The 24,301-nt window shown below is 45.6% G+C and overlaps 1 protein-coding gene across 2 annotated transcripts in view; it reads right to left on the bottom strand.

Annotated features, from left to right (window-relative positions):
- Positions 1-7,545: 7,545 nt before the first annotated feature.
- The window catches only part of Dscam (DS cell adhesion molecule), a 570,981-nt gene continuing 554,225 nt past the window's right edge, over positions 7,546-24,301 (bottom strand). Inside the window, exons 33-34 of one of the 2 annotated variants that reach the window (XM_085685855.2) lie at positions 15,655-15,717; positions 7,546-10,059 (exon numbers count right to left, since the gene is read on the bottom strand). In XM_085685855.2, the coding sequence (XP_085541981.1) occupies positions 9,704-10,059; positions 15,655-15,717 (419 nt within the window). In that variant the 3' untranslated portion in view covers positions 7,546-9,703. The remainder of the gene's footprint in view (positions 10,060-15,654; positions 15,718-24,301) is intronic. The other variant, XM_085685856.2, reaches the window with a different exon arrangement.

Here is a 24,301-nt window from a genome sequence, read left to right as displayed (position 1 = left end):
ATTTCAAGCTCATTAGTTAAACAAATGACAGGAAAGTAAAAGGGGAGAGTGTTGGGAAGAAGAGGATCAGTGGGGGGGTGCCAAGAGAGGGTGATAAGATGAATAAGTCACAATACATTATACACACACATGAGAATGTTACAAGTAAACTCATTACTATGGATAATATGTATGACTAATATATGCTAATGAAGCAAAAATAATATAAGAATAACAACAAAGAAAGAAAGGAACAACAGAGCAACAAAAATGAAAAAACAAAAAGAAGTTCATGTTTTTAGGGCTATTATTTTGGGTCATAATCTAGCTCATTTTAACTTTGTGTGAGATGTCTTTTTTCACCCATTTCTCTCTTTTTAAAAATGCTGTGCTCAGTTCCTTGGCTCTCACCAACAAGCGCTTTCCCAGGGTGTTAGAAGCAGTGGACTCTGCTTAGCGGAGAGTTGGGATCACAGACCAATAATAGAGACACCACAAAGGAGCCTTAAAGGGAAGTCAGACTTGAGTTTCTGGAAATGCATTAAAGGTTCTGCAGGTGTGATCCAAGCTATAAATACCAGGAGCTGTCTTTCAAAGCCCTTTCTGCTAGTCCAAGTGTGAATCCTCATTAGGTTGTAAGCCCTGAATGGATTTTTGTCATCAAAGACAGTGCTAAAAACAGATGCTTCCTGGATGATTCCTGTCCTGCTGAAGAAATCAAATGATCACCCTTCACTGATTTCAAAGCTGTTTTGGGCTCACTTTCCCTAAAATCCATCAGTATAGATGAGAGACCTTTTTCTGAGTGCCTACATCATAGGACAGTTCTGTTTCTGTGTGTGTGGGGGGGGGGGAATCTGAACCCAGGACAGTGCTTCATCTGACTACTGGGTTGTAGAGTCCAAGGGCCTCTCTAGCGTCTGTTTCCCCTGGATTGTGGGCAATTGTGGAGCAATCTTCCAAGTTCTTTTAGAAACACAAATGAGAATTTTTCAAGAGGAAATGACCCTATCCCTTCTTCACACTTAACTAAGATCTATTTGAACCATATGTTGAGAAGCTCAGACAAACATCTCTCTGAGTAAATCACACCTGGGGAGAAGAAGAAAAGTGATATTGACCTCTGCACAGCTGCTTACTCTTATTCATCCCTTCCACTATGTATTTTCTTCTTGTCAATATTTATTGATCATCTAATACATTCTAGGTACTAGGTTGGTTGCAAGAGTGGAACAAATTGAAGAATTCACTTTATATAGAATCTCCAGATATACAACTTGAGATGTGCATTACTGAAGAGCTTCTAGGTAAAACCAGAAAGATGGAGGATTAGAAAGGTTGCAAAGGCTCTCAGTAAAGACATAATGTCTGACAAATGTGTGAATTCAAGTGACTCCTGAAAGATGTACAGGGCAAGAAGGATGGGTTTCTATGTTCCTGTACTTGTCAGTCATTGGCTAAGATCTTTCTGGGGATTTGTCAGCTCCTAGGCAGTTTGGAAATGTGTATTATGAGGACATGCAATCCCCATAACTCACATGTAATCCCCTGGAGGAAGCTGTAGGTGCCCCCATCACAGGAAAAGAACATAGAAGCTGGGAAGACTAAGAGAGACCTGGGGATTTGGGTAGTGAAACACGAGGGAGAGTGATGACTAACTTTGTGTGCCAACTTGACTACATGCAAAATCAACTAAAACCCAAGGATTTTTCCAGATTGGATCATTTGAGATTGGAAAGCCCACCTTAAATTTGGGTCACATGGGAGGCCTGCCCATTTCTGAATGGAGACTTATGAGGAAAGGATGGGGAGGCGGTAGATAGGAAGGGCAGGGAGAGAACAGGAGGAGAGGAGGGAGAAGAAAGAGGGGTTGGTATATAAAATAAATAAGAAATGTTAATTAAAAAACTGGGTTACAAAGTGGTAACCCACATAAAATGACTGGAACAAAGAAGATTTTTGCCTATTTGCCCTCACTTTGCTGGCAAGTTCATCTATCCTGTTGTCAAGACCTTCCTTCCCCTGTATTATAATGAAGTTCTTTAAGATTACTCCATCATAGACTGAATGCCACCAGCAGTTCCCCAGCCTTGGACTGGGACTGCCTAGACATCCAGCCTCATGACCTGAACAACTGCTAGATTTGTGGTCTTTCTGTCAGGAGATAGCTGTTGTTGGACTACATCCTGTAAGCCCTTCTATTACATCCCCTTTTAATGCATGTGTGTGTGTATGCAAAGTCTTCAGAATAAAACATTTACCAGTGTTGGCCACTGTGGGAAATACTGAGTTTGAGTGGGTGTGAGGGGTGCAGAGGTTTCGGTAGACTAAACAAACTAGAGAACCATTATTAGAAACTATTATCAGTGCCTCAACAGTCCTCGAGCACTCAGTGTAGCCTTGGAATCGAGGAGAAGACTGACGTCCTGAAGTTGCCTTGACCTAGACAGGAAGTTATGCAAGAATCTGTGTGAGGAAGGACACGAGACAGAGCAATTCTAAGAAGAAAAGGAAGCAGAATGAAAAGTCAGGTAGAACATGGGACATAGGGGGAGAACATGGTGGTAAAGCAGGGTTCCAGTGACACCAGGAGCAGAGGGTGAGTGTGCCACCAGGTGGAGGTGGAGCTCTGAGCAGATGGTCTTGGCCACAAACTCTGAGAGCTCACAGATTTGAAGGAGCTTTGGAGAATGAGGACCCTGGGCACAAAACTAAGAATCAGTCCAAAGAAGAAAAGAATTATAACCCAGGAGGAAGACCATGGCTCTACCGCTGCAGGAGAGGAACCATGGTGCTGGTTGTGAGGGGAGCCATGACCTAACCAAGGAAGTGAAGGGCAATGTCTACAAGGTGAGGGGAAAGGGAAATTTTATTTTTCTTTATTTTTTTAGTTTTATTTTCTTTTTTAAAATATTTATTTATTATGTATACAATATTCTATCTGTGTGTATGCCTGCAGGCCGAAAGAGGGCACCAGACCCTATTACAGATGCTTGTGAGCCACGATGTGGTTGCTGGGAATTGAACTCAGGACCTTTGGAAGAGCAGGTAATGCTCTTAACCTCTGAACCATCTCTTTTAATTAACATTGTTTTCATTTATTTTATATACCAACCACAGTTTTTCCTCCTTCCTGTCCCCCCTCCACCCAGTCCTCCTGTCTCCATTAGAAAGGGGCAGGCCTCCCATGGGCTTGACAAAGCATGGCGTATCAAGCTGAGTCAGGTCCTAGCTCCTTCCCCTGTACACTTTTTCTTGATGTGTGAGACTTAGACATTTTGCACATCAGAAGTGAGAGAGTCTGCAAGAGGGCTGTGAGGATCCAGGGAATTGGAGTTGTTGCCATTCAGACCCTGGCAGATACTAGCTGTGAGCAGGAGGACACTCTTCTCTTGTCCTCAGTGGACTGGGGTCATCAAGGGTGTTGGGTCAGAGGGAAGAGATGTGGAAAGGAAATGGAATGAAAATTTAGGAATTGCCTTGAAAGCTGCACCTCATCTGTTTAGAACCAGTTTGGCTTTAGATGTGCTGTTCTCACAGGAGCTGGCTCAGCTCTGGTCCTCTACTTTCCATTTCTAATAGGGAAAAGGGGAAATGTTCTACCAACAGGGGCAGTGGTCTGAGGAGTGACCGGAACCCCATCATTCTGGACAGGCCATGTGCCTTTTTACCAAGGGCAGAAACAACTTAAATCACTTTTATGATTGATTATATAGATGATCCAGCAAGAACTGCTAAGGGTGATTTTTGAGTAGAACCCTGCCTACCGAGCAGCTTTGTTTGTGAGGCCCTGGGGAAGTTTGGTCGTTCCTGCAGCAGCCTGTGAGATATTCTACAGCAGTGCCTTTAACTTGCTATCAATCAAGCTGTTGTTTCCTTTTCTTCCCGTACCCTCCCCAACAAAGAGCAAACACAGAAGTCAGGTTTAGTGGCTCACATCTATAATTCGAGTACTCCAGAGGCGGAGACAGAAGGATAGTTGCAAGTTTGAGGCCAGCCTGGTCTACACTGTCTCAAACAAACAAATGAATGAACACAGCAAGCTGAGTTTATGGATTTATTAAAAAGATTAAAATCAGCTTTCTACACCAGACTCATGGACATTTATTTAGACTATCATTTTACATCCCACAATACTCCCACACCCCTGCACTCACTTCATAATGAACCTTGAAAACATTTACCTGCTTGTGTGCAGTGCTAGGATTACAAAAACAAAAAACAAATGAGAAGTTTCCTTGGCACCATGATGACTTTCCCACATTTGCCCAGCGAGATAGATACTGAGAAAATCCATTTCCCTGGGGAAGTCATCAGGATTCGAAGATCTTCTGGTCCAGCCTGCTGTCTCACTACAGAATTAACCTTGCTTGAAATCCAAAGATGGGTTACTGTAGCAGTTGGTGCGGGTGTCAAGCCTGGGTACATAGAAGCACACTGAGTATCTTTTGCTCTGATACCATGTGCTTTGCTAAATCTCAAAGTCTCCATGCAAATTTGTGTTCTGAAGAGTCAACACTTGAGTCAGGAAGGCAGATTAAAACCTCAAGGAAGGTCTTTGATGGATGGACAGTCAGTGACGTAGTCGTGGGGATGCTCTCTAATATGCTCTGAGATACCTCTGTGGGAGCATTGTGATCCTCTGTTCAGTGCAAAGTTCTGGCTCTTCCCCTGGGAATATCAGCACCTTGTTGTTAAGTGTTAGCTCCTGCACATGAGTGGGTGAAGTGCCACCCTTTAATCTGAGACACATGGAAGGGTTTCACAGAGAGCCAACTGGAGAAGTTCATTCCAGAGGGAAAAGGATGTTGTTTTATCACACCCCCAGTCAGAACGGCCACAGTGCTGGCTTTAGACACACTGACACGTCGCTCTGGAGGATAAAGGAACGGAGAGGTGGTAGAAGGCATGCCTGCTTTGTTGGGCTGGGTTTGTTGGTAGCTCTATGAACTGTGCTCCACATGTCTGGCATTAAATCACAGGTCAAGATGTAGCACCATCACCATTATACCGGAGAAGAGGAACTTCATAAGACACGTTCAATTTTGCATTAAGAAATGGGTTGCTCTACAGAGTTAAGCTGTAGGGGACCCTCAGCATAAATAAACTCTGGAAGTAAAACCCTATATCTTCACATAGTGTGTGCTTAGAGACTCTGCTTGTCTTGATGCAATTCAGGCCCTGTGGTGCCCAGTGACCCTTCTAAGCACTGCCCAGCCTCTGATACACATGATTGTATCCCTCAGTACATTTTTTCTCAATGAAAGGGCTATCTCCTTGAGACAGAATTCTGTTATCTCTGGGAAGACAGAGGTAGGGCTAATAAACATGTCTTTCTTCTTACAGTTTATTTGAAGTTTGCAGAACACAAAGGCTCACAGGCTTTGTTTTGGGGAGATAAAGCAAGCACCCTGCAGGTGCTCAAAGTCACTTTCCCAAGTTTTATAATTTGCTTTGTCTGAAAGTGAGAGGTTGAGAAGAGGAAAGGAAAAATAAAAGTAAAAGTAAAAAAAAGAAAAAGAAAAAAAAGAAAACCTGACCAACATTTCCAGCAAAGTCAAAACACTTAAGCGTGGATCCCTTACAGGGCTAAGCTACATCTTGCCTCTACAGAGTTCAGGAAGGGAGCTGGGGCTGCTCACTGTCAGTTTGTAAACCAAGCAGTCCATGTAATAGCTTGTGTGCAGAGGGCTCATGCCATAGCTGACACTCTCTGAATGGAGGGTGCTTACTATGCTCTATTCTGGAAACTGAGGATCCATGCAATAAGACAGACTTCTCTCCTGATGGAGTGGACATTCTTAGGTAGGAGAACTGATAATAACGACATTATAAGGAGTAAATTATATAGTGATGTAGAAAATAAAAAACATGTGAATAAAGTGCCGGTGTGGATGGCAATCCTGGGACAGGTCACTGTGGTGTGGTACAGGAGCCCATACGGTTTTCATGGAGGAGGTAAGCTGAGACTGAATTGAGAAGAGAGAGGATGCTCTCTGACCTCCTGGATCTTGGGGACCAGTGATGGTGTGAACTCGGACTTCCTCTCTTCATTGTCTGGGTAGTTCCAAAGTCTGAACAGAGCATCTGGCTACTCTGCCAGGCCTTTGCCTCAGGAGATGTCATTTTCGTTATTTACAAGAACATTTAATTTAACACAATATTCTCATTGTTTATCAGGAACACACTGACTCTGTTGTTCATTTTCAATGCAAACTTCCTTGAACAAAAAGTTTCACCAAAGCCCTACAGAGATGTTCTTAATTGTAGGGTGTCTGTTTGGTGGGGCACTGAGAACTGTGTCCCAGCACATACTTCCTAGATCTTGCTTGAGGACTCTGAGATGATCTCATCACCTGGACTCCCCCTGACTTCAGTCTGTGGGATCCTTTCTATAGCTGCTATCTGACCCTTACACGGTTCTGTCTTACTAGGGCTCCATCACCTCACGCCTCTCCTTCAGAATGTGGATGAATGTTGTCTTTTGTATTTCTTCTTGATTTAAATCCCTTGTTGAAGGGTACAATTCCTTGATGGATGAGAAAATACAGCCTTTCTTTTCATCTCATCTCACCTGTTTCGAGGGTGATTTTTGACCAACAATTGAGAAGAGAAACTTGGCGGCTCTTCAGAGCCTTGAGTATTAATGTGTTGATCTAAGAGCTGAGGTCATCTCTGGGCCATATTCTTTAGAAGGTCAAAATAAGGCTTTCCAACATGAATATACTCTTAAGTTCCTTTAGCCTTTATTTACATCTGAAGCTGGACTATGACAGACTAGTCCTTGGCTTCCTGATCCCAGATTGCTGTGCATCATGTTGGAAATGGGTTTATTATATCTTTCTAGAATATCCTGGTTGAGTTTTAAAAAAAGGAATAAGGTTGTTCATATATCACAGCCCCGGGTCAAAAAGACCTTCTTGGAGAAGTTGCTTATTTGAAGAGCCGTCTAAGCAATGACTTGTTCCCAGTGTCTTAGGGAAAATCCAGGAGTCCCTGCCACAGCGGTTCCACAGTTCTGCCACAGAATGGGCTAAGAACATACAAGCCTAGCTCGTGAGCAGCTTCATGCTATCCCACTCTTTAGATTTTCCACCCTCTTCTTTTAGCCTTGTGGATGTGGGTATCAGTGAAGCATCAGGCAGACACGTGAACTCAATAGAAGCCCCAGCATCCCTAAAGATGACAGAAGTGGGAATGCTGTGTGACTTACAAATATCTCTACTTACTTTAAGGAGGGGCTATTTTCCAGTAATTTGGTTGGATTAAAGGAAACCCAGTCTATTGAACCAACAGGTCTTCCCCATTCACCTAACAGCTGTTAGCCAGAGGCTAAGGAATTGATCTGAGTTGACCATTCTAAGATATGGATAAGATATAAGATAAGATAAGGATATGAGAGCTGGGGTAATCCCTAGGTCATATTCCTTAGCAAGGGAAAACAAAACTTTCCAGTGTGGAACTCCAGTTAAATTCCCATAGCCCTTTGTGAGGACATGAATAGTCCAATGACCTTCCGCACACAAACAAGAGAGACAAGAGGATACAGAGGAAAACTCACTGCTGTTATTGCTGTCATAATGGTCTTTTAATTCACAGCTCTACACCCCTTTGCAGACAGTATCAGGCCCCGATCTGAGGCAGGGGGAGAAGTTTTGGATACAGTGCTTGCACGTGGAACTCATTTTAACAAGCGTTTCCAAGGCAGGAGTCTTGCAAGCAATCCATCGCAGAGGCAGACATGTCGAATCTTTTATTTTTGTACATCTTGGGAGAAAACAAACTGAATACACTTCCAAGGGTGGGAACTCTACAACTTTTTAAACTTATTGACGCTAGGGTCCGTCTTTCTTTCTCTAGAAAGTAGCATCTCGATCCTCCCACATCCGTGAGGATGTCGAGGGTAAATTGTGCTCTGAAACCATAGCGAGCAGCACGTAGCTCCCATCCACAGAGGCCCTAGTGTCGGAGCTGTTGTATGGCTGTGACGGAGTCTGGTACCTGCTCTGACTGTGCTCTGTGTGTCTGAAGCCCAGGAGGCACAAAGTCTGCCTGGAATAGATGGAAGGAGGGAAGGGTAGAGAGGGATGGGAAAGACAGAGAGGGAGGGGGAAAGGGAGTGCTGTCATCTTGTTCCAGATAGCAATCACCACACCAGCTTTTGCTGGTAGATTCCGTGGGGGCATATGAAGGAGGTCTGAAAAGGAACTTGTGTGTGGCATTACTGGGAAGTAGGAAGCCGTGGACGTGGGGTCAGTTTTTTTCCAGTCAATGCCAAAACTCTAATGTGAAGACCTGGCTCTCCTTGCCTGTTAGGGGAGGCATCTGGAATGGGGTTTTGCTGCCTCAGAGAATGGCAGGCTCTTTCTAAGGCACACTGTGTAAGAGTCAAGGGATGTGTGGGGTATAGTTCCTCCCATTTGTGAGTAGGCTCTCTGTTTGGGTAAGCCCTATGACAAGGCATTTAGACAGAGAGAAAGGAAAAGAAATACAGAATTTGGAGGAACACCATAAAAGGACTGATTTTTCCTCTGGACGCCAAGGAGAGGGTTGGAGGAGACATCTGAAGATGATCTGCTGTGAACCTGTCAGTCACAGCGGAGACAGGGCAGGGAAAGGGAGGGGAGACACAACATCACTTCCTTTCTCTCACAAGTCAGGGCTAAAACAAGGAACTTAAGGGGTGAGCAAGCATCTCTTGTGAGGAGCCAGAGAATACTCTGGGCTTTGCGTTACTCAACTTGACATCACAGCACAAAAGCAACCACAGATAATGCAAATGGAGCGAAGGGCCTTTGGACTTCTTCCAATAAAACTTTATTGACAAAGAGCAGTGCGCTGGATTTGGAGATGGTCTGCTGACCCTGATGAGTTTGGCAGCAGGTCCTGCACGGGACAAGGACCTGAGTCCTGTGAGGGGCTTAGGATATTGGACGGAGACCAGGCTGCCTTTTGTTTGTTTTCCAGCCGCAGAGCTGACGCCGTGTCTTCTGCTCAGAGCTTTCACATCCGTTTTCCTAGATTGGGCACTGGGTCCAGTCATTTTGTTCACAAACAGTATGAGCAGGAAGAAGGCCTGAGCCATGGATAGGAGGTATCAGTAGACATGCAAATAAAGGCAGACCACCTTTTCTCTTTTATTTCGCTTAGACAAAATGCAAAGAGTGTCTCATCAAATTAAAAAATAAACAGAAAAGAAGACCGAATGAGTTTCCCCCCCCCACCCCCTCACTGAGAGCACTCATCCTAATTAACAACAGAAAACCAAACCGAGGACCTGGTTCCTAGTGGGAAGGAATGGTGTGCACAGGTGACGGAAGCTTCCCCTGCCCCCTTAGCAACGTTCCTCTTCGATTCACAAATAGGCTAATTTCCCCCCATTTCCTTTCTTGACTCTTGTGTGCTAGAACTTCTGTTCAGAAGGTTTAACGAGTCCCCATGCACTTTGTAGAAAATCAGTAAAAATGCTATAGCCTGTGAAAATCATAAAACTGGACTTCTTTCCCCAAAAAATCAGATGCCCAGGCAGATGGAGCCCACACTTAGACGGAAGAAAAGCAGAGTAGTCTTTGCACTGTCTGTGGTTTCAGTATTTTCTTTCTTTTTTTTTAATATATTTTGGCAATTTTCTTTAATTATAAATATTGGAATTCCGTAAAAAAAAGGTAGCTTTGATTGGATCGTTTAAATTGTATTTACAACCGCTGTCCAGCCACGCCATGTGTTATACCAGGGTGTAAGATTTTGCGTAGGGATTGTTTCCTTTTAAATGGCCCCGAGAGTCCAGCAGTGACTCCTGGGAGCTGCTCATTTTAGCTGCCTGTCCCAGCTCTGCACCCTCTCGCTGAGGTAAGGTGGCCACGGCCCCTTGTTGCCACGACTGCTGTCCTTCTCTTGTGGAAGAGGCGGAGGAGGAAGCCTCCATAGGGGTGGGCTCAAGGACCGTGGGGCGCTTCAGGGTCCGACTTTTCTGGGGTTCCAAGCACGCTTGTCCTAAACTCAGGTCCCTGCTGGTGCCTGGTGCCCCCCGGTTTAACAAGAAGTCCATTCGAAGGTATGGAGGCAGGTGTATGAGGTCACCTGGGAACAAACACAGAGAGTTAGTCAGTGCCCTCATTTGCTTCTCTGGGCAGAACACCTCAGGAAAGAAGTGGGAACTTGGCTCGAGAGAAAGTGTTATCACTGTGTCAGGGGACCCTTCTTAAGTCACCTCACTGGAATGCGCTCCAGATGGGCAAGCGGATGTTTTTTCACACTTCTCTCCCACGGGCCACAGAACACTAACTGTAGTTCCGCAGTTTGAGAGCCTGAGGCATGGAGCTAACAGGTCCTGATGCCCTTACCAGTATCTATGTATACCGGATGCAACACATCTGCTGATATGAACCGTGAGAGCAAGCCCCATGTGATTAGAAGTGTGGGGTTCATGGGGCTGGAGGTAAGAGCCAGGGATACTGAGGAAATGGACAGCTCTCTACTTTGGACGATCCAGGGAGCCCTGCGACCTTGGAAAGTTGTGCGTGATGAACTCAGGTGAAGAGAGCATGGGGCCCCCCAGCCTTCTCACCACCCTGGCCATCTCCTTAGTCTCCTCTGTCTTAGCCAGGCTGGGGTGAAGATCAGAATATCTGAGTTGACTCTGCTTCCTTTGGCTTCTATGCTGCCATGGCAACACGCCTTCTGTCCTTCAAGAGTACTGGCTTTGGGGAAAAGGGGTGCCTGATGCCAGCCTCCACTCACACCCCCACTTGTGGAAGCTTCCTCTCCTCTGGGATCCCCTTTTGTCACAGGCAAGGGAAGACCCCTCTGGTGACTTTTCTTTCCAGTTATCCCTTCTCCATGATGTCCTGTTACCTGGCTGGGGCGTCCTGAGCAAAGCACTGAAGGCTGTGCTTCTTCCTGCCTCTGTCCTTCTAGGTCTCAGTCTGCACCACAGTCCCTGACCCACCTTCCCCATGAGGATTCTCTAGCAAATCCTTTGTCTCTTTCATCTGCCTTGCTATGCATTTCTTGTCAACGCTGAACGGTCCAGCACGGTGTCTGTGGCTCTCAAGTACAGAAGCATCATCGTGGAGGTCACTCCAGCCCAGTTGCCGTAGTCTCTGCTATCTTCCTGGTCCTCACCTGCTCCAACCCTGGCACCATCTGATGCTATTGGTATTTTCCTGCCCCACCTCTATGGCCTCCCAGCTGCCTCTGCACCTCGGACCAGTAGTCTTCAGTCTTCACCCCACAATACAGAACTTTAGAACCTTCCCAAGGGCCTGTCCTCAGCCTCCTTGGGAGGGCCAGTTGCTTGCATCATCTTTTTTGTTTGTTTGGTTTTTTTTTTTAATCAGTAATTATCCTTTCCATTCTGTTGTCTCCTGAATCCCAAGCATGAACGTCAGAACCTCGGCTAACATTTGCCTATAGATATCCACCCTGAGTGTGAAATGCCACAGTCCACAAATTTAGGTCAGAAAGGCCAGGCCTCGTGCCAGCGCAAACCCTAAGCATCCCGCTCTCCATAGTGCCCAGCACTGGTTACTGTTGTCAGCATTCTTCCAGACATTAATGATAGCCTTTTTATGGGGGAGTGCCTTCCTCTTCTGGTTACTTTGTTTGAATATTACCTTGTGACTTGTTTTTGTCCCCCATCTCCATGAGCCTGTCTAGAGACATTAATCCATCCCACCACCCCTCTCAAAGAGTCGGCACACTGGCGTGAGCCTGTAGAGGCAGCCGCACTCTGCAGCTTGAGTTGGACTCGGTCTGGTACTTAGCCTCTGTTTTCCTGGAAGACATACGCACCACCCTCCAGCTTATCTAAACATCTTAGTTTTCTCACTTTAAGACACACGTAGACAAGGACTGTGCAACAGGCTGAAATGACCCCGGGGGTCATCTGCTTCTGCTGATCTCGAGGCCGCAGGACCTCACTGTCCTGGCACACAAACCAGGTGGGCAGGCCAGAGAGTGTGGCGGCCATGTGCAGTTCTCTAGCAGTGAGGATGGGGAGGGGGATGTGTTGATGAGAGAGACATGACAATGGCCTGATCTCGGGGCTGGGGCCGCTATGGGATGTGAGAGAAGAAGGAAACTGAGACACGAAGGACACCTGTCAGAAATGGCTTCCGATGTGAAGTGGCAGTGACCAAAGGGAAGGGTGAGCCCTCTGTGACTCCCTCCAGGTTTTAAGCTCAGGAGATAGGGGAGAAAGTTGACTATACCATGGTTTAAATGTGCTCATACATTGGAGGCTGGGGCCGTACTGTGGTGGTGGAGCCTTTAAGGGGTGTGGTCTAGTAGAGGGCCTCAGGACAACTGGGAATGGGCCTTGGAAGAGATATGGGGGTCTCGGTCTCTAACTGGCTTCTCAGTCTAAGAGGCGGCCTCTCCACCACATTTCCACCGTCTGCCACGGCCCTCTCCAGAGTTCTCATTATGCTTTTTGCAGCTTCGTTCTTCAACACTGACTTAAAGCCATGTAGTTTCCTCATAAATCTAACTTGCCTTTGGTATTCGTTGTATTCACAGAATCAAATAAACATAAGCCACCAATTACAAAATGATGCACTGGGGAAAGGTGGTAAGCTAGAGAGGATGGGTTGATCTCAGACACATTGAGTCTGGAGGGATTGGGCCTCACCCATAACATCTCCAGCATGACTCCCACTCCCACCCCCCAGTTCTGGCTAAAATGGCTGAAAGTCCCAGTTTATTTTGCTTCAAAATATTTCTGGGGTGCCTTATTTTCCTATAAGTTCAATGTCATTGATCCAGATTGCCTGTGGTGGGAGTAAACCCAGCATCCCAGAAAGTTCTCTGTCTTCCTCACTGAATAGTCAGCAGGACATCGAGGACCATAGTCTACAGTTTAAGGCTTCTAGGAAGAAATAAACCCAATCCAAGGCAAGCACCTCAGAGCATCTTAAAGGGCATTCTCTTTTTTCAAAATGGTACTGCTTTCATAAGATTTCCCCCAGAATATGAGGAAGGATGAGCCTACTCTTTGGAAATTTGCTAAGTGACTTTCTTGTGTGCCGCAACAACTTGCCTCTTGGTATTGGTGGTGTGAAGATTTACCTACATTCTCTTGTGGGCCTCCTGGGGCTCTCTCCACCCTGTAAGGACTGATGAGGATTGCATGTTTTCATTACGAACCACTGTTTGTCATCATCCAGATGCCCTGGCCAAGCTCATGAAATTCAACCCTAGTTCAATGCTGGTTTTACACATAAGATTGAATCCTATGGGGGTCCAGTCATAAACACTCAATAAATTGATCATGACCCTTTGGAACAAATGACACACTCCACTATCCTTCTGAACAGGGTTTGGGTCACTTATTGAAACCAGATGCCACCTCTGCAGAGACTAATGTGGAATGGACATGAAGATTAGATTTGCTCTTAAAAATAAACGCAAGGATTTAATTTTTTTAAAAAATGAAACCCTATGGTCTTAAAATTTCCTTGTCTTCATTATAGTAATGGACATATTCTTCAGTTTTCTTTATCAAATGACTAATATATGCAGAAACAAACACCAAGCCATTAATAGAGATGGCCTTTAGAAATGAGATAGAGGGTTAAGGTAACAGCCCAGTGGAAAAAGTGTTTTTCATGCAACCATGAAGCCTGGAGTTTTGATATTCAAAACCCAGATCAATTCCAGAGCTCTGATGATGGAGACAAAGGCTCTTTGGAGCAAGCTGGTGGGCAGGACTAGCCATACTGGCAAGTTCTGGGGTCAAGTGAGAGGTCCTGCCTTAACGAATATGGTGGAAAGTGGAAACATACCACACATACATGCACAGACCACACATGCAAATAATGCAAGATAAGTAAGATGGAGGATTATTTTTCAATGTGAGGGACACTTGCTCTGTGAATCCATACATGCTACCTGACCAATTTTGAAACATATGAAATTTTATATATCTAACCCCCTAAAAGTGAGTATTACTAAGAGTTCAATAGGCAAACTAGACTGACGTACTCTTTTATTCAATTGTGTGATTATTTTTTATCCTGTTGTCCCAATGCGTGGAACAGGTGGATCACATATATGCCAGTGTTATTTAAGGGGACAGGTTAAGAAGATCGGTGACTGCTTCTGATATCTGACTCCATCTTGCATGCCTGGTGTGTCTGTAATGTGCTATGATCCACTCAGGCCTCAGTTTTTACCCCATTTGCTCTCCATCCCATTTCGCAAACTGTAATGATCCCCAACAAGCCTGTGGTCTTTCAGTCCCAGCCAGATTATAGATTTCTCTGGTGTGGGATTGTACAGCTCAAGACATACATGTTTAAAATGAGACCACAATGCTGTGTGCTGGCTAGATGGTTCAGTAGGCAAAGGCATTGGCCCACCTTGCCTGGAGGCCCAAGTGTGGGTCCCAGGACCCACATGGTAGAAGGCAAGAAAAGACTTCCACAAGTGGTCTTCTGACGTCCGCACACATATGCGCATCTATGCGCACACATATGTGCATCTATGCACACACAATGAATATGACAAATATTTTAAAAACAGGGCACCCAAGGTTTATGCCCATCACAACTCTCCCTGTCGGTGCAGTGACCAAGAGTGTGTGACAGCCTAAACAAAAGCTTGGTTAGAAGTGCTGATCTCTCGTAATGAAACTAGAAATCTTCACAGCTAGGTTTCCTTGCTGGTCTGTCAAGCAGCTCTCAACATCTACTATCTCATAAAGAACCAGAGTTAAAAAACAGGCAAAGCTTTAAGAAGTTAGATGGTTGCTCAAAGAGTTGAAGAGCTACTCTCCTTTGTGTGTGTGTGTGTGTGTGTCAAAATATATCATATAGATATATCAAATATGAATGATGTTTTCTAATCAGTGTATAGTGCAGCTCTTTTGGCTGTGTGAGTGCATCAAATGAACATGCTTGATAATGCACGTGCTTATGGGGAAGGAAGCGCCAGGGTGGTCAGCATTTTATTTCTGTTGAAATCTACATCCACACTAAAGTCTGAACACCGGCTGGGAGATGGGGTTGTTTGGAAATCTGTTTAGATCCTAGGTTCCTCAGGTGCCTGCACAAACCAAGGCCATCACTGAGACGACAACTCCAGGAAGACAGGAGAATCTGGGGTGGAGGTGACGCTGGGCACTGGCTCACGTGTCTGCCCCCACCCCAGCTGTTTCATAGGAGAGACTCATTCTTGACTCCAGAGGCAACAGCTGGAGGTTGGGAGGACATTCTGAGAATGACTAGTGTAGGCCCTGGGTTAGGTAGCCTTGTCTCAAGACAGGAATATTTCTCTCCAGTACGGAGTGCTGTGGCAATGACTCTATTAAGCAGCTTACATGCAGGTTTCAGCATAGGACAGGGGTTTAGAGGTGGACGCCTTTCAGAAGAATGAGAGGGGGGCTGATTAGTGGCACCCATGGACCCAGGTCCAGAATTCTGAGTGTAGCTTCACCCAGAGAAGTGGCCTTTGCAGATGGGATGAAGCTAAGTGACCTGAGAAATGATCATTTGGATTTAATACAGGCTTTAAATCCAGTGACATATGCCTCTATAAGAGCCAGGCAGAGGGACATGGAAGGGCGTGGGGATTGAGCATTGAGAGAATGGAAGTCGAGCCAGAGTGTGGTCGAGCCAGAAGCCCAGGGAAACCTGGAGCCAGCAGAGCAGGGGTTGGCCAGGAGTGTGCTCTTACCTAGAGCCCTCAGAGGAACATTTGTCAGCTGGTGTCTTGACTTTGAACTTCTGGTCTCTAGAACTGTGAGAGAATAAATCTGTTTTAAGCTCTCAAGTTTGTGGTGACTTGTCCCAGCAAGCCTCGGGAATCCGATACCTTTTCTTCTCCTCTGTGATGGCCTTAGGGTCTCTCTAGCAACGGCCACACCCCTCCTATCCCATTGGTCCTTTCTGCCTCCACCAGCCGCAGGAAGAGAAGAGCTGAGGGAGCTACAAAAGGTTCCTGCAAAGGCTGGAGCTCTGCTGGAGAGGTGCTAGTGCCACCTGCAGTCCCTCCTTTCTCCTCCACCAAGCCCGAGCCACAGACCTGCGCCTGCTCTCCCACTCCTGCAGAAACAGACCCTGTGTATCTGGCTAGAGAGACAACCCAGAGCTTGGCAGGGAGACTGGCTTCCTGCAGCTCCTGGACCCCCAAGGGAAACACCATCCTCTATGAGGGCCTCCAACTCCACAAGAGAAATATACCCCCACTCTGGTCAGCCAGGATCCTCTGAGTTCCCCACACATTTGAAAGCACTGGTAGTCAGCAATTCAAGAGCCCTTTGAGTGAGTATATTGTTTATACACCATGGTGCTACCTCTGGGCATCCTGTGTGCGGGATCTGGTGCTGTACAGGTACAGCAAAGTCAGTCCTCATCCTGTCTGCAGTGTGGCTCTGCGGGTGGGAGTTGTAGGTACCATATCCTTGGTTCTTCTTCCTCTTGGCCTCCCACTGGCCTAGCTTTCCCTCCCTTCCTCCCTCACTTCCTCCTCTTCATTTTCCTCTCCTCCTGCTTTTTCTCACTCTTTCTCTTTCCCCATCCTCTATTTTCCCCCTTCATTTTCTTCCTTCTCCTCTTTATCCCTCTTTCTGTTTTGTTTTTCTTGGATAAAGCTTTCATTCATGAAGTCAAAGCCACAGAGAAGGGTAAAACTCAGGGGTTATGGGTAGGAGAGTGCAAGGCAGCAATCACCCCAGGCAGCCAACAAAGTGTGTGTGTGTGTATGTGTATGTGTGTGTGTGTGTGTGTGTGTGTGTAAGAGGGAGCAGGGAAGGGGAAAAGGAGAGAACACACACTTATGAAAGTGGGGACACACCCATGCCTAGGTGACGACTAACATTTGACATGGATTCTCTTCTTCCATGTCTTCTACCCTCTCTGTCCTTGTTTATCCCACGGTCTGCATGTCTACTTTCCCCTAAGTTACTTCAACCCACTTAGTGCCTCTTTCCCAAGCCAAGCAGCAACACAGACTTGTTGGCAGGGGCTTATCAGAATCCCAGCTGGGCCTTTGAAACAGTCTCCTTTTGACTCAGTCAAACTTAAAGCACACATTTGTATACCCGTCAAGCCCCTCTGTGCTTGGGGTCCACACCCCTGTGTCAGAAGCAATGAAACAGGGCACTAGGAAGCTGAGGCACTTTGGGGATATGGCCCTGGGGGAGCCAGAGCTGAGTTCAAGATGTTGAGCACAGAGTGGCGTGTGAGGCTGAGCTGGGTGGGGACAGGGTGAGCTGTGGGTGGGTGAGAGACGGCCACAGGGGCAAAGAGGCAAACAAAGAGTAAAGAAATGGCTGCACACAGGAGGACAGAAGCAGGGGCAAGAACAGGAAACAGCCACAAAGAAATGAAAACTAAAGGTGGGACAGAGGTAGAAGGAAAGCCTGCTCCAACTCACAGGCCATCAGAGAGGTGGGGTGGGACCACAGGTAGAAGGGAAGCCGGCTCCGACTCACAGGCCATCAGAGAGGTGGGTGTGATGGGAGTACCCGTGTATTACAGTCACGGAACAGCCCCTTCTCAGCTTCTGAGATGTATGTGCCCCACCAGAACAATACACATTCATTCCAGGCGCCCTTTCTCACATTTTCCCCCTGGGTTTCGCTACAGATGGCAAATCGTACCCACCACTGCCCTACTGGGAGGAGTCCAGGCCTCAGATTTAACTTGCATCTCAAGGAGGAGGACAATTTAACTATTAACTCAGTGTTATGTGTTATTTTCCGATATAATGCTTCGTTTCTCATCCTCTGCCACGGCCCTCTGGGGACCTTCAGTGACAGTAATGTCTCTGAAAGTCCAGATTAAGTAAGCTAGCATCGATTTCCCCACTTCTCCTAACTGGCAAGCACACAGATGTAATTACTGCCCCCTGGCCTCTAAGAGGCAGGATTCCTTCCTCTCATCCATCAGCACCTGAGGCTTAGAGCCTGTCATCCTCCACAAAGAAGGGGGCAGAGTCAGGCTGTCTGTCCTGATGGTGTGAAAACTGCTCTATGTATATGCTGCCTCCTTGAAGCTAAAAACTTCCAAAAACTTCCCGAGCTGTCTCAATGTATTCAGACTCATGCACGAAGTCTGAGTGTATTTCAGTCCTGGAAAGGGAAGGACATAATCCATCAGCACGGCTGCAGAAATCCTGCGGTGGGAGTCAGTCCACACATCTCAGCTCTGTCTCCCCACCCCGTGACCATCTGTCATATACCATACAAGCAGAAGCACTTGGTCCAGGTCAGTGAACCTTCGCTGAGGTTGACCTCACCCTGGGGACCTGTGTGACCCATATTAGCAACTATGGGTCAGAGGGCAGGGGGTGGTCAGGACCCTTCCCTCCAGCACCTGTCTCAAGATAATCACTTTGATATCACTGCTGTTGGGAGCCCTCACTATAGATGTTGAAAGTTCAAAAAACCCTAAGCAGACCCTTCTCTGCTTCCAAATTCTACATGGGACTTACTGGTCTCAACCTGTGTAGGGCAGTAGCCCTCTCAACGTACCAGCGCAAGGAGCTTGGCCTTCGTGGAAGACCACGGGAAGACGGGTGAGTCGTACAGTGGTCAGACAAAACCCAGGCGATTCTCCCACTGAACCTGATGAGGTGGTTGCTGAGTGAATTGGAAGGGCCAGGGTTTGAAAGTTCATGCTAGAATCCCCCCTTTGCTTCCAAATAGTTCTGGGGAACCCCTGAAGCACCACAGTCAACTGGGGGGGCATGGAAATGTCTTGAAGTTTTCAGCTTGACAAAGTCTTTCTTAGATGCTGTCTCACTTATAACATAGGTAAAGTCTACCTTCACTGGAAGCTGTCGGGTCAGTGTGTCCGATGGAAGGAAGGAATCCATGCTTCTTTAAGAGCTGAGCATCCCTGGATGTATTGCACGGTGACGCTGCCTTTTCATCCTCCTCTGCAATACCTTGTTATCCAGGAACTGGGAAGCTGCGTAAATGCTGTCCCAAATTCATGGAAAACTAAGTGTAGCACAGTTCTCAGGGGCTCGGATTGCCTCCTGGGAGACATAAAAAGGACCTTTCATCAATTTCTAACAAGGTTTTGATGTCTGTGCTTGGATGCAGCTGGGTATTGACGCAGAAACAAGGCACAAAGGGCACTCAGACCTCGAGTTCTAACAATTTCAATCACGACCATGGAGATGAGACTTGCCACACTGCAGTCTAATAGCTAATGAGTGAAGGCGACTGTGGAGCCTGCCTTCACCTCAGGCAGACAGGATCTAACACATTTTTTAGTTTAATATTAATGTCACACTATGGTAATGAAAACTTGTAAACCAATCTCTCTGTAAACGAATCTTCACTCCCAAAACAGCAACCAGGAAAAACTCTAAATAAATGATGTGGCATTAATATCAGAGGGCCCACTGTTTGGACTCAGTTACTGTTCTTGGCTTGTGCTTTGGAGTCTTCATGCATTTTTAAGAGTACACTGATACTGTGGTCTTCCTGTTTGCTATGGACTTTTAAAACTACACTGAGGTATGAGATAGGACTTTTTAGTCACATCTCATGAGTCCTCAACAGTAAACTCCTCTATTTATACCAAAGTGGGATCAGAAAGTCTTTCCTGGCCTTAGGCAGCAGGAGAGTTCATGAGCTGGGGTACTGAATTATCCACTGGGAAGGTAAATGAGGTTCTAAGACAGATCTATCCCTTCCAAGAGGTCCCCTTAGGAAGCACAAACTAGCCTAGGCTAGGAGCTTGTACTTCTCAGTTTATTAAGTAGGTTGAGAAATCTGGGCCTCTTAACCATAGCAAACAAGATGGTTAGTATTCCTAGATCCACCCACAAGATGAGCTGAGTTAGCCTGGTAGAAAACAGCTTTACTCTAACTCGGGGTTGCAGGAGGTCGGAAGTTGGAGACTGGAGAGCAGGGGAGGCTGGCAAGGAAGATGGGTGATTCTTCAGTATCTTGCCAGCTTCTACCCTGAGAACAGTAGGAAATCACTGAAATCATTTAACTTAACTGTTAAATGTCTTGAAATCATGGTTTTCTTTTTCTAGTTGGGGATCTGGGATATATTAGAATGTGATAATATTGACAAAAACAGTATGGAACCATGTTAAAAAAATGGTCTTCTCTAAGGTTGTCTCTTACAGAATAGTCTGTAGACCTCCATGATAGTGTGTGTGTGTGTGTGTGTGTGTGTGTGTGTGTGTGTGTGTGAAAATGCATGTGGTGTGTGCATGTATGCATGTGGATATGTGTACAGGAGTGCCTGTCTTCCAAACCTGGGTTTTGTCCTATTTCTGAGATTTTTATTTTCAAGATTTATCTGTATTGTATTTTTAGGATCTTTTTTCTGCATCCTCTTTTATGACAATCTATTCAGATAAACCAATCAAATAGGGGAGAGTATTAGGTAAATTTATTAATGCCTTTATGGTTTTGGGTAGTAATCAATATCCTTCTATACTAAAGATGTTCAGTCAGTAGTAGTGGTTCATATATGCATTCTGATGGGGTGTATCTGGAAATACAGTGAGCATTAAGTCACCATGTTGAGCTTTTTTGCTTGTCTTCTGTGGCAAAGAACTCTGGAAGCTGCCTCTGGTTACTCATGGGGAAACAGGTAACCTTGTTTGTACATCACTGGTCCATTTAGGGTAAGGCTTTTTTGAGACTTAACACCTCTTGGGAGACTGAAACAGTTTTTATCTCCTCAACAACTAGAACATAACTCCAGCAAATCAACCAAGAAAGCAGAAAGTTGTCCGCTGGGCCTCAGAAGTTAAAGAAAATGCAGTCATAGCCAAGAACACAAATAGTGTGAGAGGAATGGCCAATCGCCCATGGAGCAACCGTGGCTAGTATACTTTGCAGAACACTTGGCAATGTGAGAGCCTCAGGCACTGGAGGCTCCTCCTGAAAGAAGGGGAGGTGGCTGCAGGAGATTCACTCGGCTTCGGTTTCAAGAAAACAGTGGTTAGTTAGTTTCTGTCAACTCCACACGAACTGGATTCACCTTGAGAAGAGGGGCTGGAGAAAGTGCTTTCACCAGATTGGCCTGCAATCATGTCTGTGGATACTGTTCGGATCAGTGATTAGTGTAGGAGGGATCAGCCCATTGAGGGCAGTGTCACCCTGGGCAGATAGTTTTGGGTGGTAGACAAAAACAAGCTAAACAATGATGGAGAATAAGCAAGGAAGCAGTGTTTGTCCAGGGTTCCTACCTATGCTTGAATTCCTGGCCTGACTTCCCCCAATAGATTGAGATGTATAAACCAAATGAACCTTTCTTTTTCCAAAAGTATCTTTTGGTCATGCATTTTTATCCCAATAGAAAGCAAACTAGGCCATGTACTTAGAATTCTAAGAATAGGGCCATTGAAAAGAAGTCTTTCCGTAATGAATGCACTGAGGGACCATCACTGAGAGCAGACTAGAATACTAGGGAAACCTATAAGAAGCTGAGCTGCAACTGCCCATCAGGGAGATCTGGTTTCTAGGAAGGAGCAAGAATGAGCACACTGCTCCACTCAGAACTGCCGAGTGGGCAGAAGAGCCACTGGCTAGGTCTGCTGGCCAGCTCCAAAACTGACATCCCTGGTGGGCATTTGGATGTTTGCCTGTGCTTGGTAGGTCATATGGGTCTATTGTCTCACGCTGTAAACACCAAATGCATTCTCACACCCTACCTTTTTTTTTACTCTTCTGTCTGCCTGGGCCATGGCCACGCAGGGTCTTCTCTCTGCTCCTTCTCTCATATGTTTTACATCTCATTGCTTCTGAGAGACTTCTCTGACCATCTTTGCCAAAATATTCACTGATAGATTGTACCCTATCCCTAAGCTACTTCTCTCTAAACACTTAGCCTGACAAAGCTATGGTGCTGGGTCATGCAATGACATCCTTACAGCTTCTTTTAAGATGGGGATCTTTCTGAGTCTGTCTAGTACCTTATCCTCGGCTCCCGGTATTTACCAGATACCCAACAAACTATTTACAGGAATAAAAGGAAGATGTGTATTTTAAGAGTACAAGCTGAAAAAAGCACCTTGTAGTCAAATACCATTAAAATCTAAAGCCAAGCTGCAAAAAGTAGTGATCTGCCAGGAAGGTGGTGCTCATAGACACTGAGAGTGTGTTTGTGTGTATGAGCCATGTACATGTGATTTTGAATCCATGTATATGTATCTATGCCTGCATGTGTGCATTTTCAACCAACTCATTTGTAGAAACATGCATACATGTGCCAACATAAAAATATCAGAGATACATATTTCAAAGGGAATCCTTTTCCTGGCTCTTGGAGTGACATTCATGGTAGAAATTTCAAATCTGAGTGAGGAAAATGCTGAACCTCAGTGTGTAGCCTCTAGATGAACATCCAAAACAGAAGTCAGGGCAAGGAGGTTCAGTTGCTTGAGGGGAACTGTGGTGGTTTGAATAATAAATGTCCCCCAGATAGTCTTGGGCATTTAAACGCTTGGTTCCTAAATAAATAATGGCCATGTTTGGGACGATTAGGAGGTGTGGCCTTGCAGATGGGAGCGTGTCACTGAGGATGTTCTAGTGAGCCCTCCCTGTTTTTCTTCTCTCTGCTTCCTGCTTCTTCTTCCATGCTTTCACGATGCCGTGTGGGATCACAAGCCCAAGTGAACTCTTTCCACGCTGCGTTCGTCATGGTGTCTTGTTACAGCACTAGGAAGATGACTAATACAAGAGGGATTTATGAAGCATTGGCTGTGAGAAGCAGCAACTAACACCAAGAAAGGGAGCACCAGACCCTAGTGTGAGGAAGAGCCAAGGGAGGTCATAGTGCCAACTACTTGCTAGTGAAGAGTTATGGAGTTTAATCTTCATTAAGAGGCCAACATAAGAGCCCTTGAGGCTTCAGAGATGGAAAGCACATGTTCAGATAGGCAGCCTTAGGTCGGAGTAGTACTTAAGTGCTCAGAGGCTGGGTCGTCTTCTAGACACCCATTCCTTCAGGCATGGGTCCTGCCTCACTCTCTCCTCCCCCCCCATCTATCTCTGATCCAATTCATACCTTTAGGAGAGGGAGACAAAATGAGAAGAACGGATCCTAAAATTATAATCCAACAGCTACTTCGGATATCTGGTTATTCAATAATCCCCTAGACAGAAGCTAGCTGGGTGAGCAAGCCATTGACCAGCTGGGAACTCAAAGACATCTTTGGTGGAGAGCTGGGTGAATAGATCTAAATCCAAGTTAAAGATGGTGCAGGTATAGACACCTTAGGGTAATTGCTTTCCCCAAGGCTGCTGGACCAGGTACAAAGGGAGCATAAAGAGCTGTAAGCTGATTTGTCCCCCTGCAGTGACATCTCTCAGTTGCATAGGTTAAGCATCAGAAATAAAGAAGCCATGGTAGCCAAAGAGTGACAGAAAGTGGCTCAAATACTCCTAGAGCCAAGAAGGGCTCCATAATTTGGGAGAAGGGATGCCCTTGAACTTACAACCAATTACTCTGAAGAAAAAAAGAGTTTGAAATTTTTTGTCTTTTAAAAGATAGAACTAGCTAGCCCTGACTGAAGTAAGCAAGCACATTCTAATAATTTACTTAAAATGTTAAGTCCTTAAAAGTTAAAATTAGGTAGTATTAAATGTAAAGCTAGACTCTGACCCACTGGGGGATCATCCTCTTTTCTGTCTGGAAGTGATAAGTTTGGATGTTGTCAAGGGCAAGAGGAGAAAATACATCAATTTGCCTAAAAGTATGTTGAAGTAAACTTGGATTTCCTTTTGTACTTAAATATATCTGGCCAATCATTTCTAGCAATTAAAATATGAGCCAGTTGTCCAATCTTGTCATGAATGCAACCATACATATTCAATAATGTCTATAATGCCTATACTATGCACAGGCATAGCACTATACATAGATTCCAACACTGTTAATTCACATAAGACTAATTCTTGAACACTGTCTAGGTTTTCACTGGGTTTCTATAGACCCTGAGGGAAAAAGATAAAGATATCCATGACCCCTTTTCTCTTTTCTTGGAGTTGTGTTTGTGACCCAATTCCTGTTTGTAGGGAATCTGAAAGTTTGGAATCATAACTGTTGGTACTGAAGACAGGCAACGTAAAAAGACAAGGAGATAAAAGTAGAGCTAGTGAGGAGAGGAGCAAGATACCCAGAGAATGGCAAGGCTGCACCCAGATCCAGAAAGTGAGATGCCCTATCTGGAACTCAGGGAGACACAGAGCAAGGGCAGGTCAAAGAGCTGCGGCTTGAACACACCCTGCAGTCAGCATCATACGAGATGGCAGCCTTCTGCTCTGCGTGTCTTCCACTTGACATATGACGTAAATGCAGCTATCTCACCTCATTCCCATCCCTCCACTACTTCTCCTGAG

This window comes from Myodes glareolus, chromosome 2 (genome assembly GCF_982192425.1).
Source record: "Myodes glareolus chromosome 2, mMyoGla1.1, whole genome shotgun sequence".
NCBI lineage: Eukaryota > Metazoa > Chordata > Mammalia > Rodentia > Cricetidae > Myodes > Myodes glareolus.
Note: the sequence above shows the minus strand (reverse complement) of the source record. Positions and strands in the feature narration are given on the sequence as shown.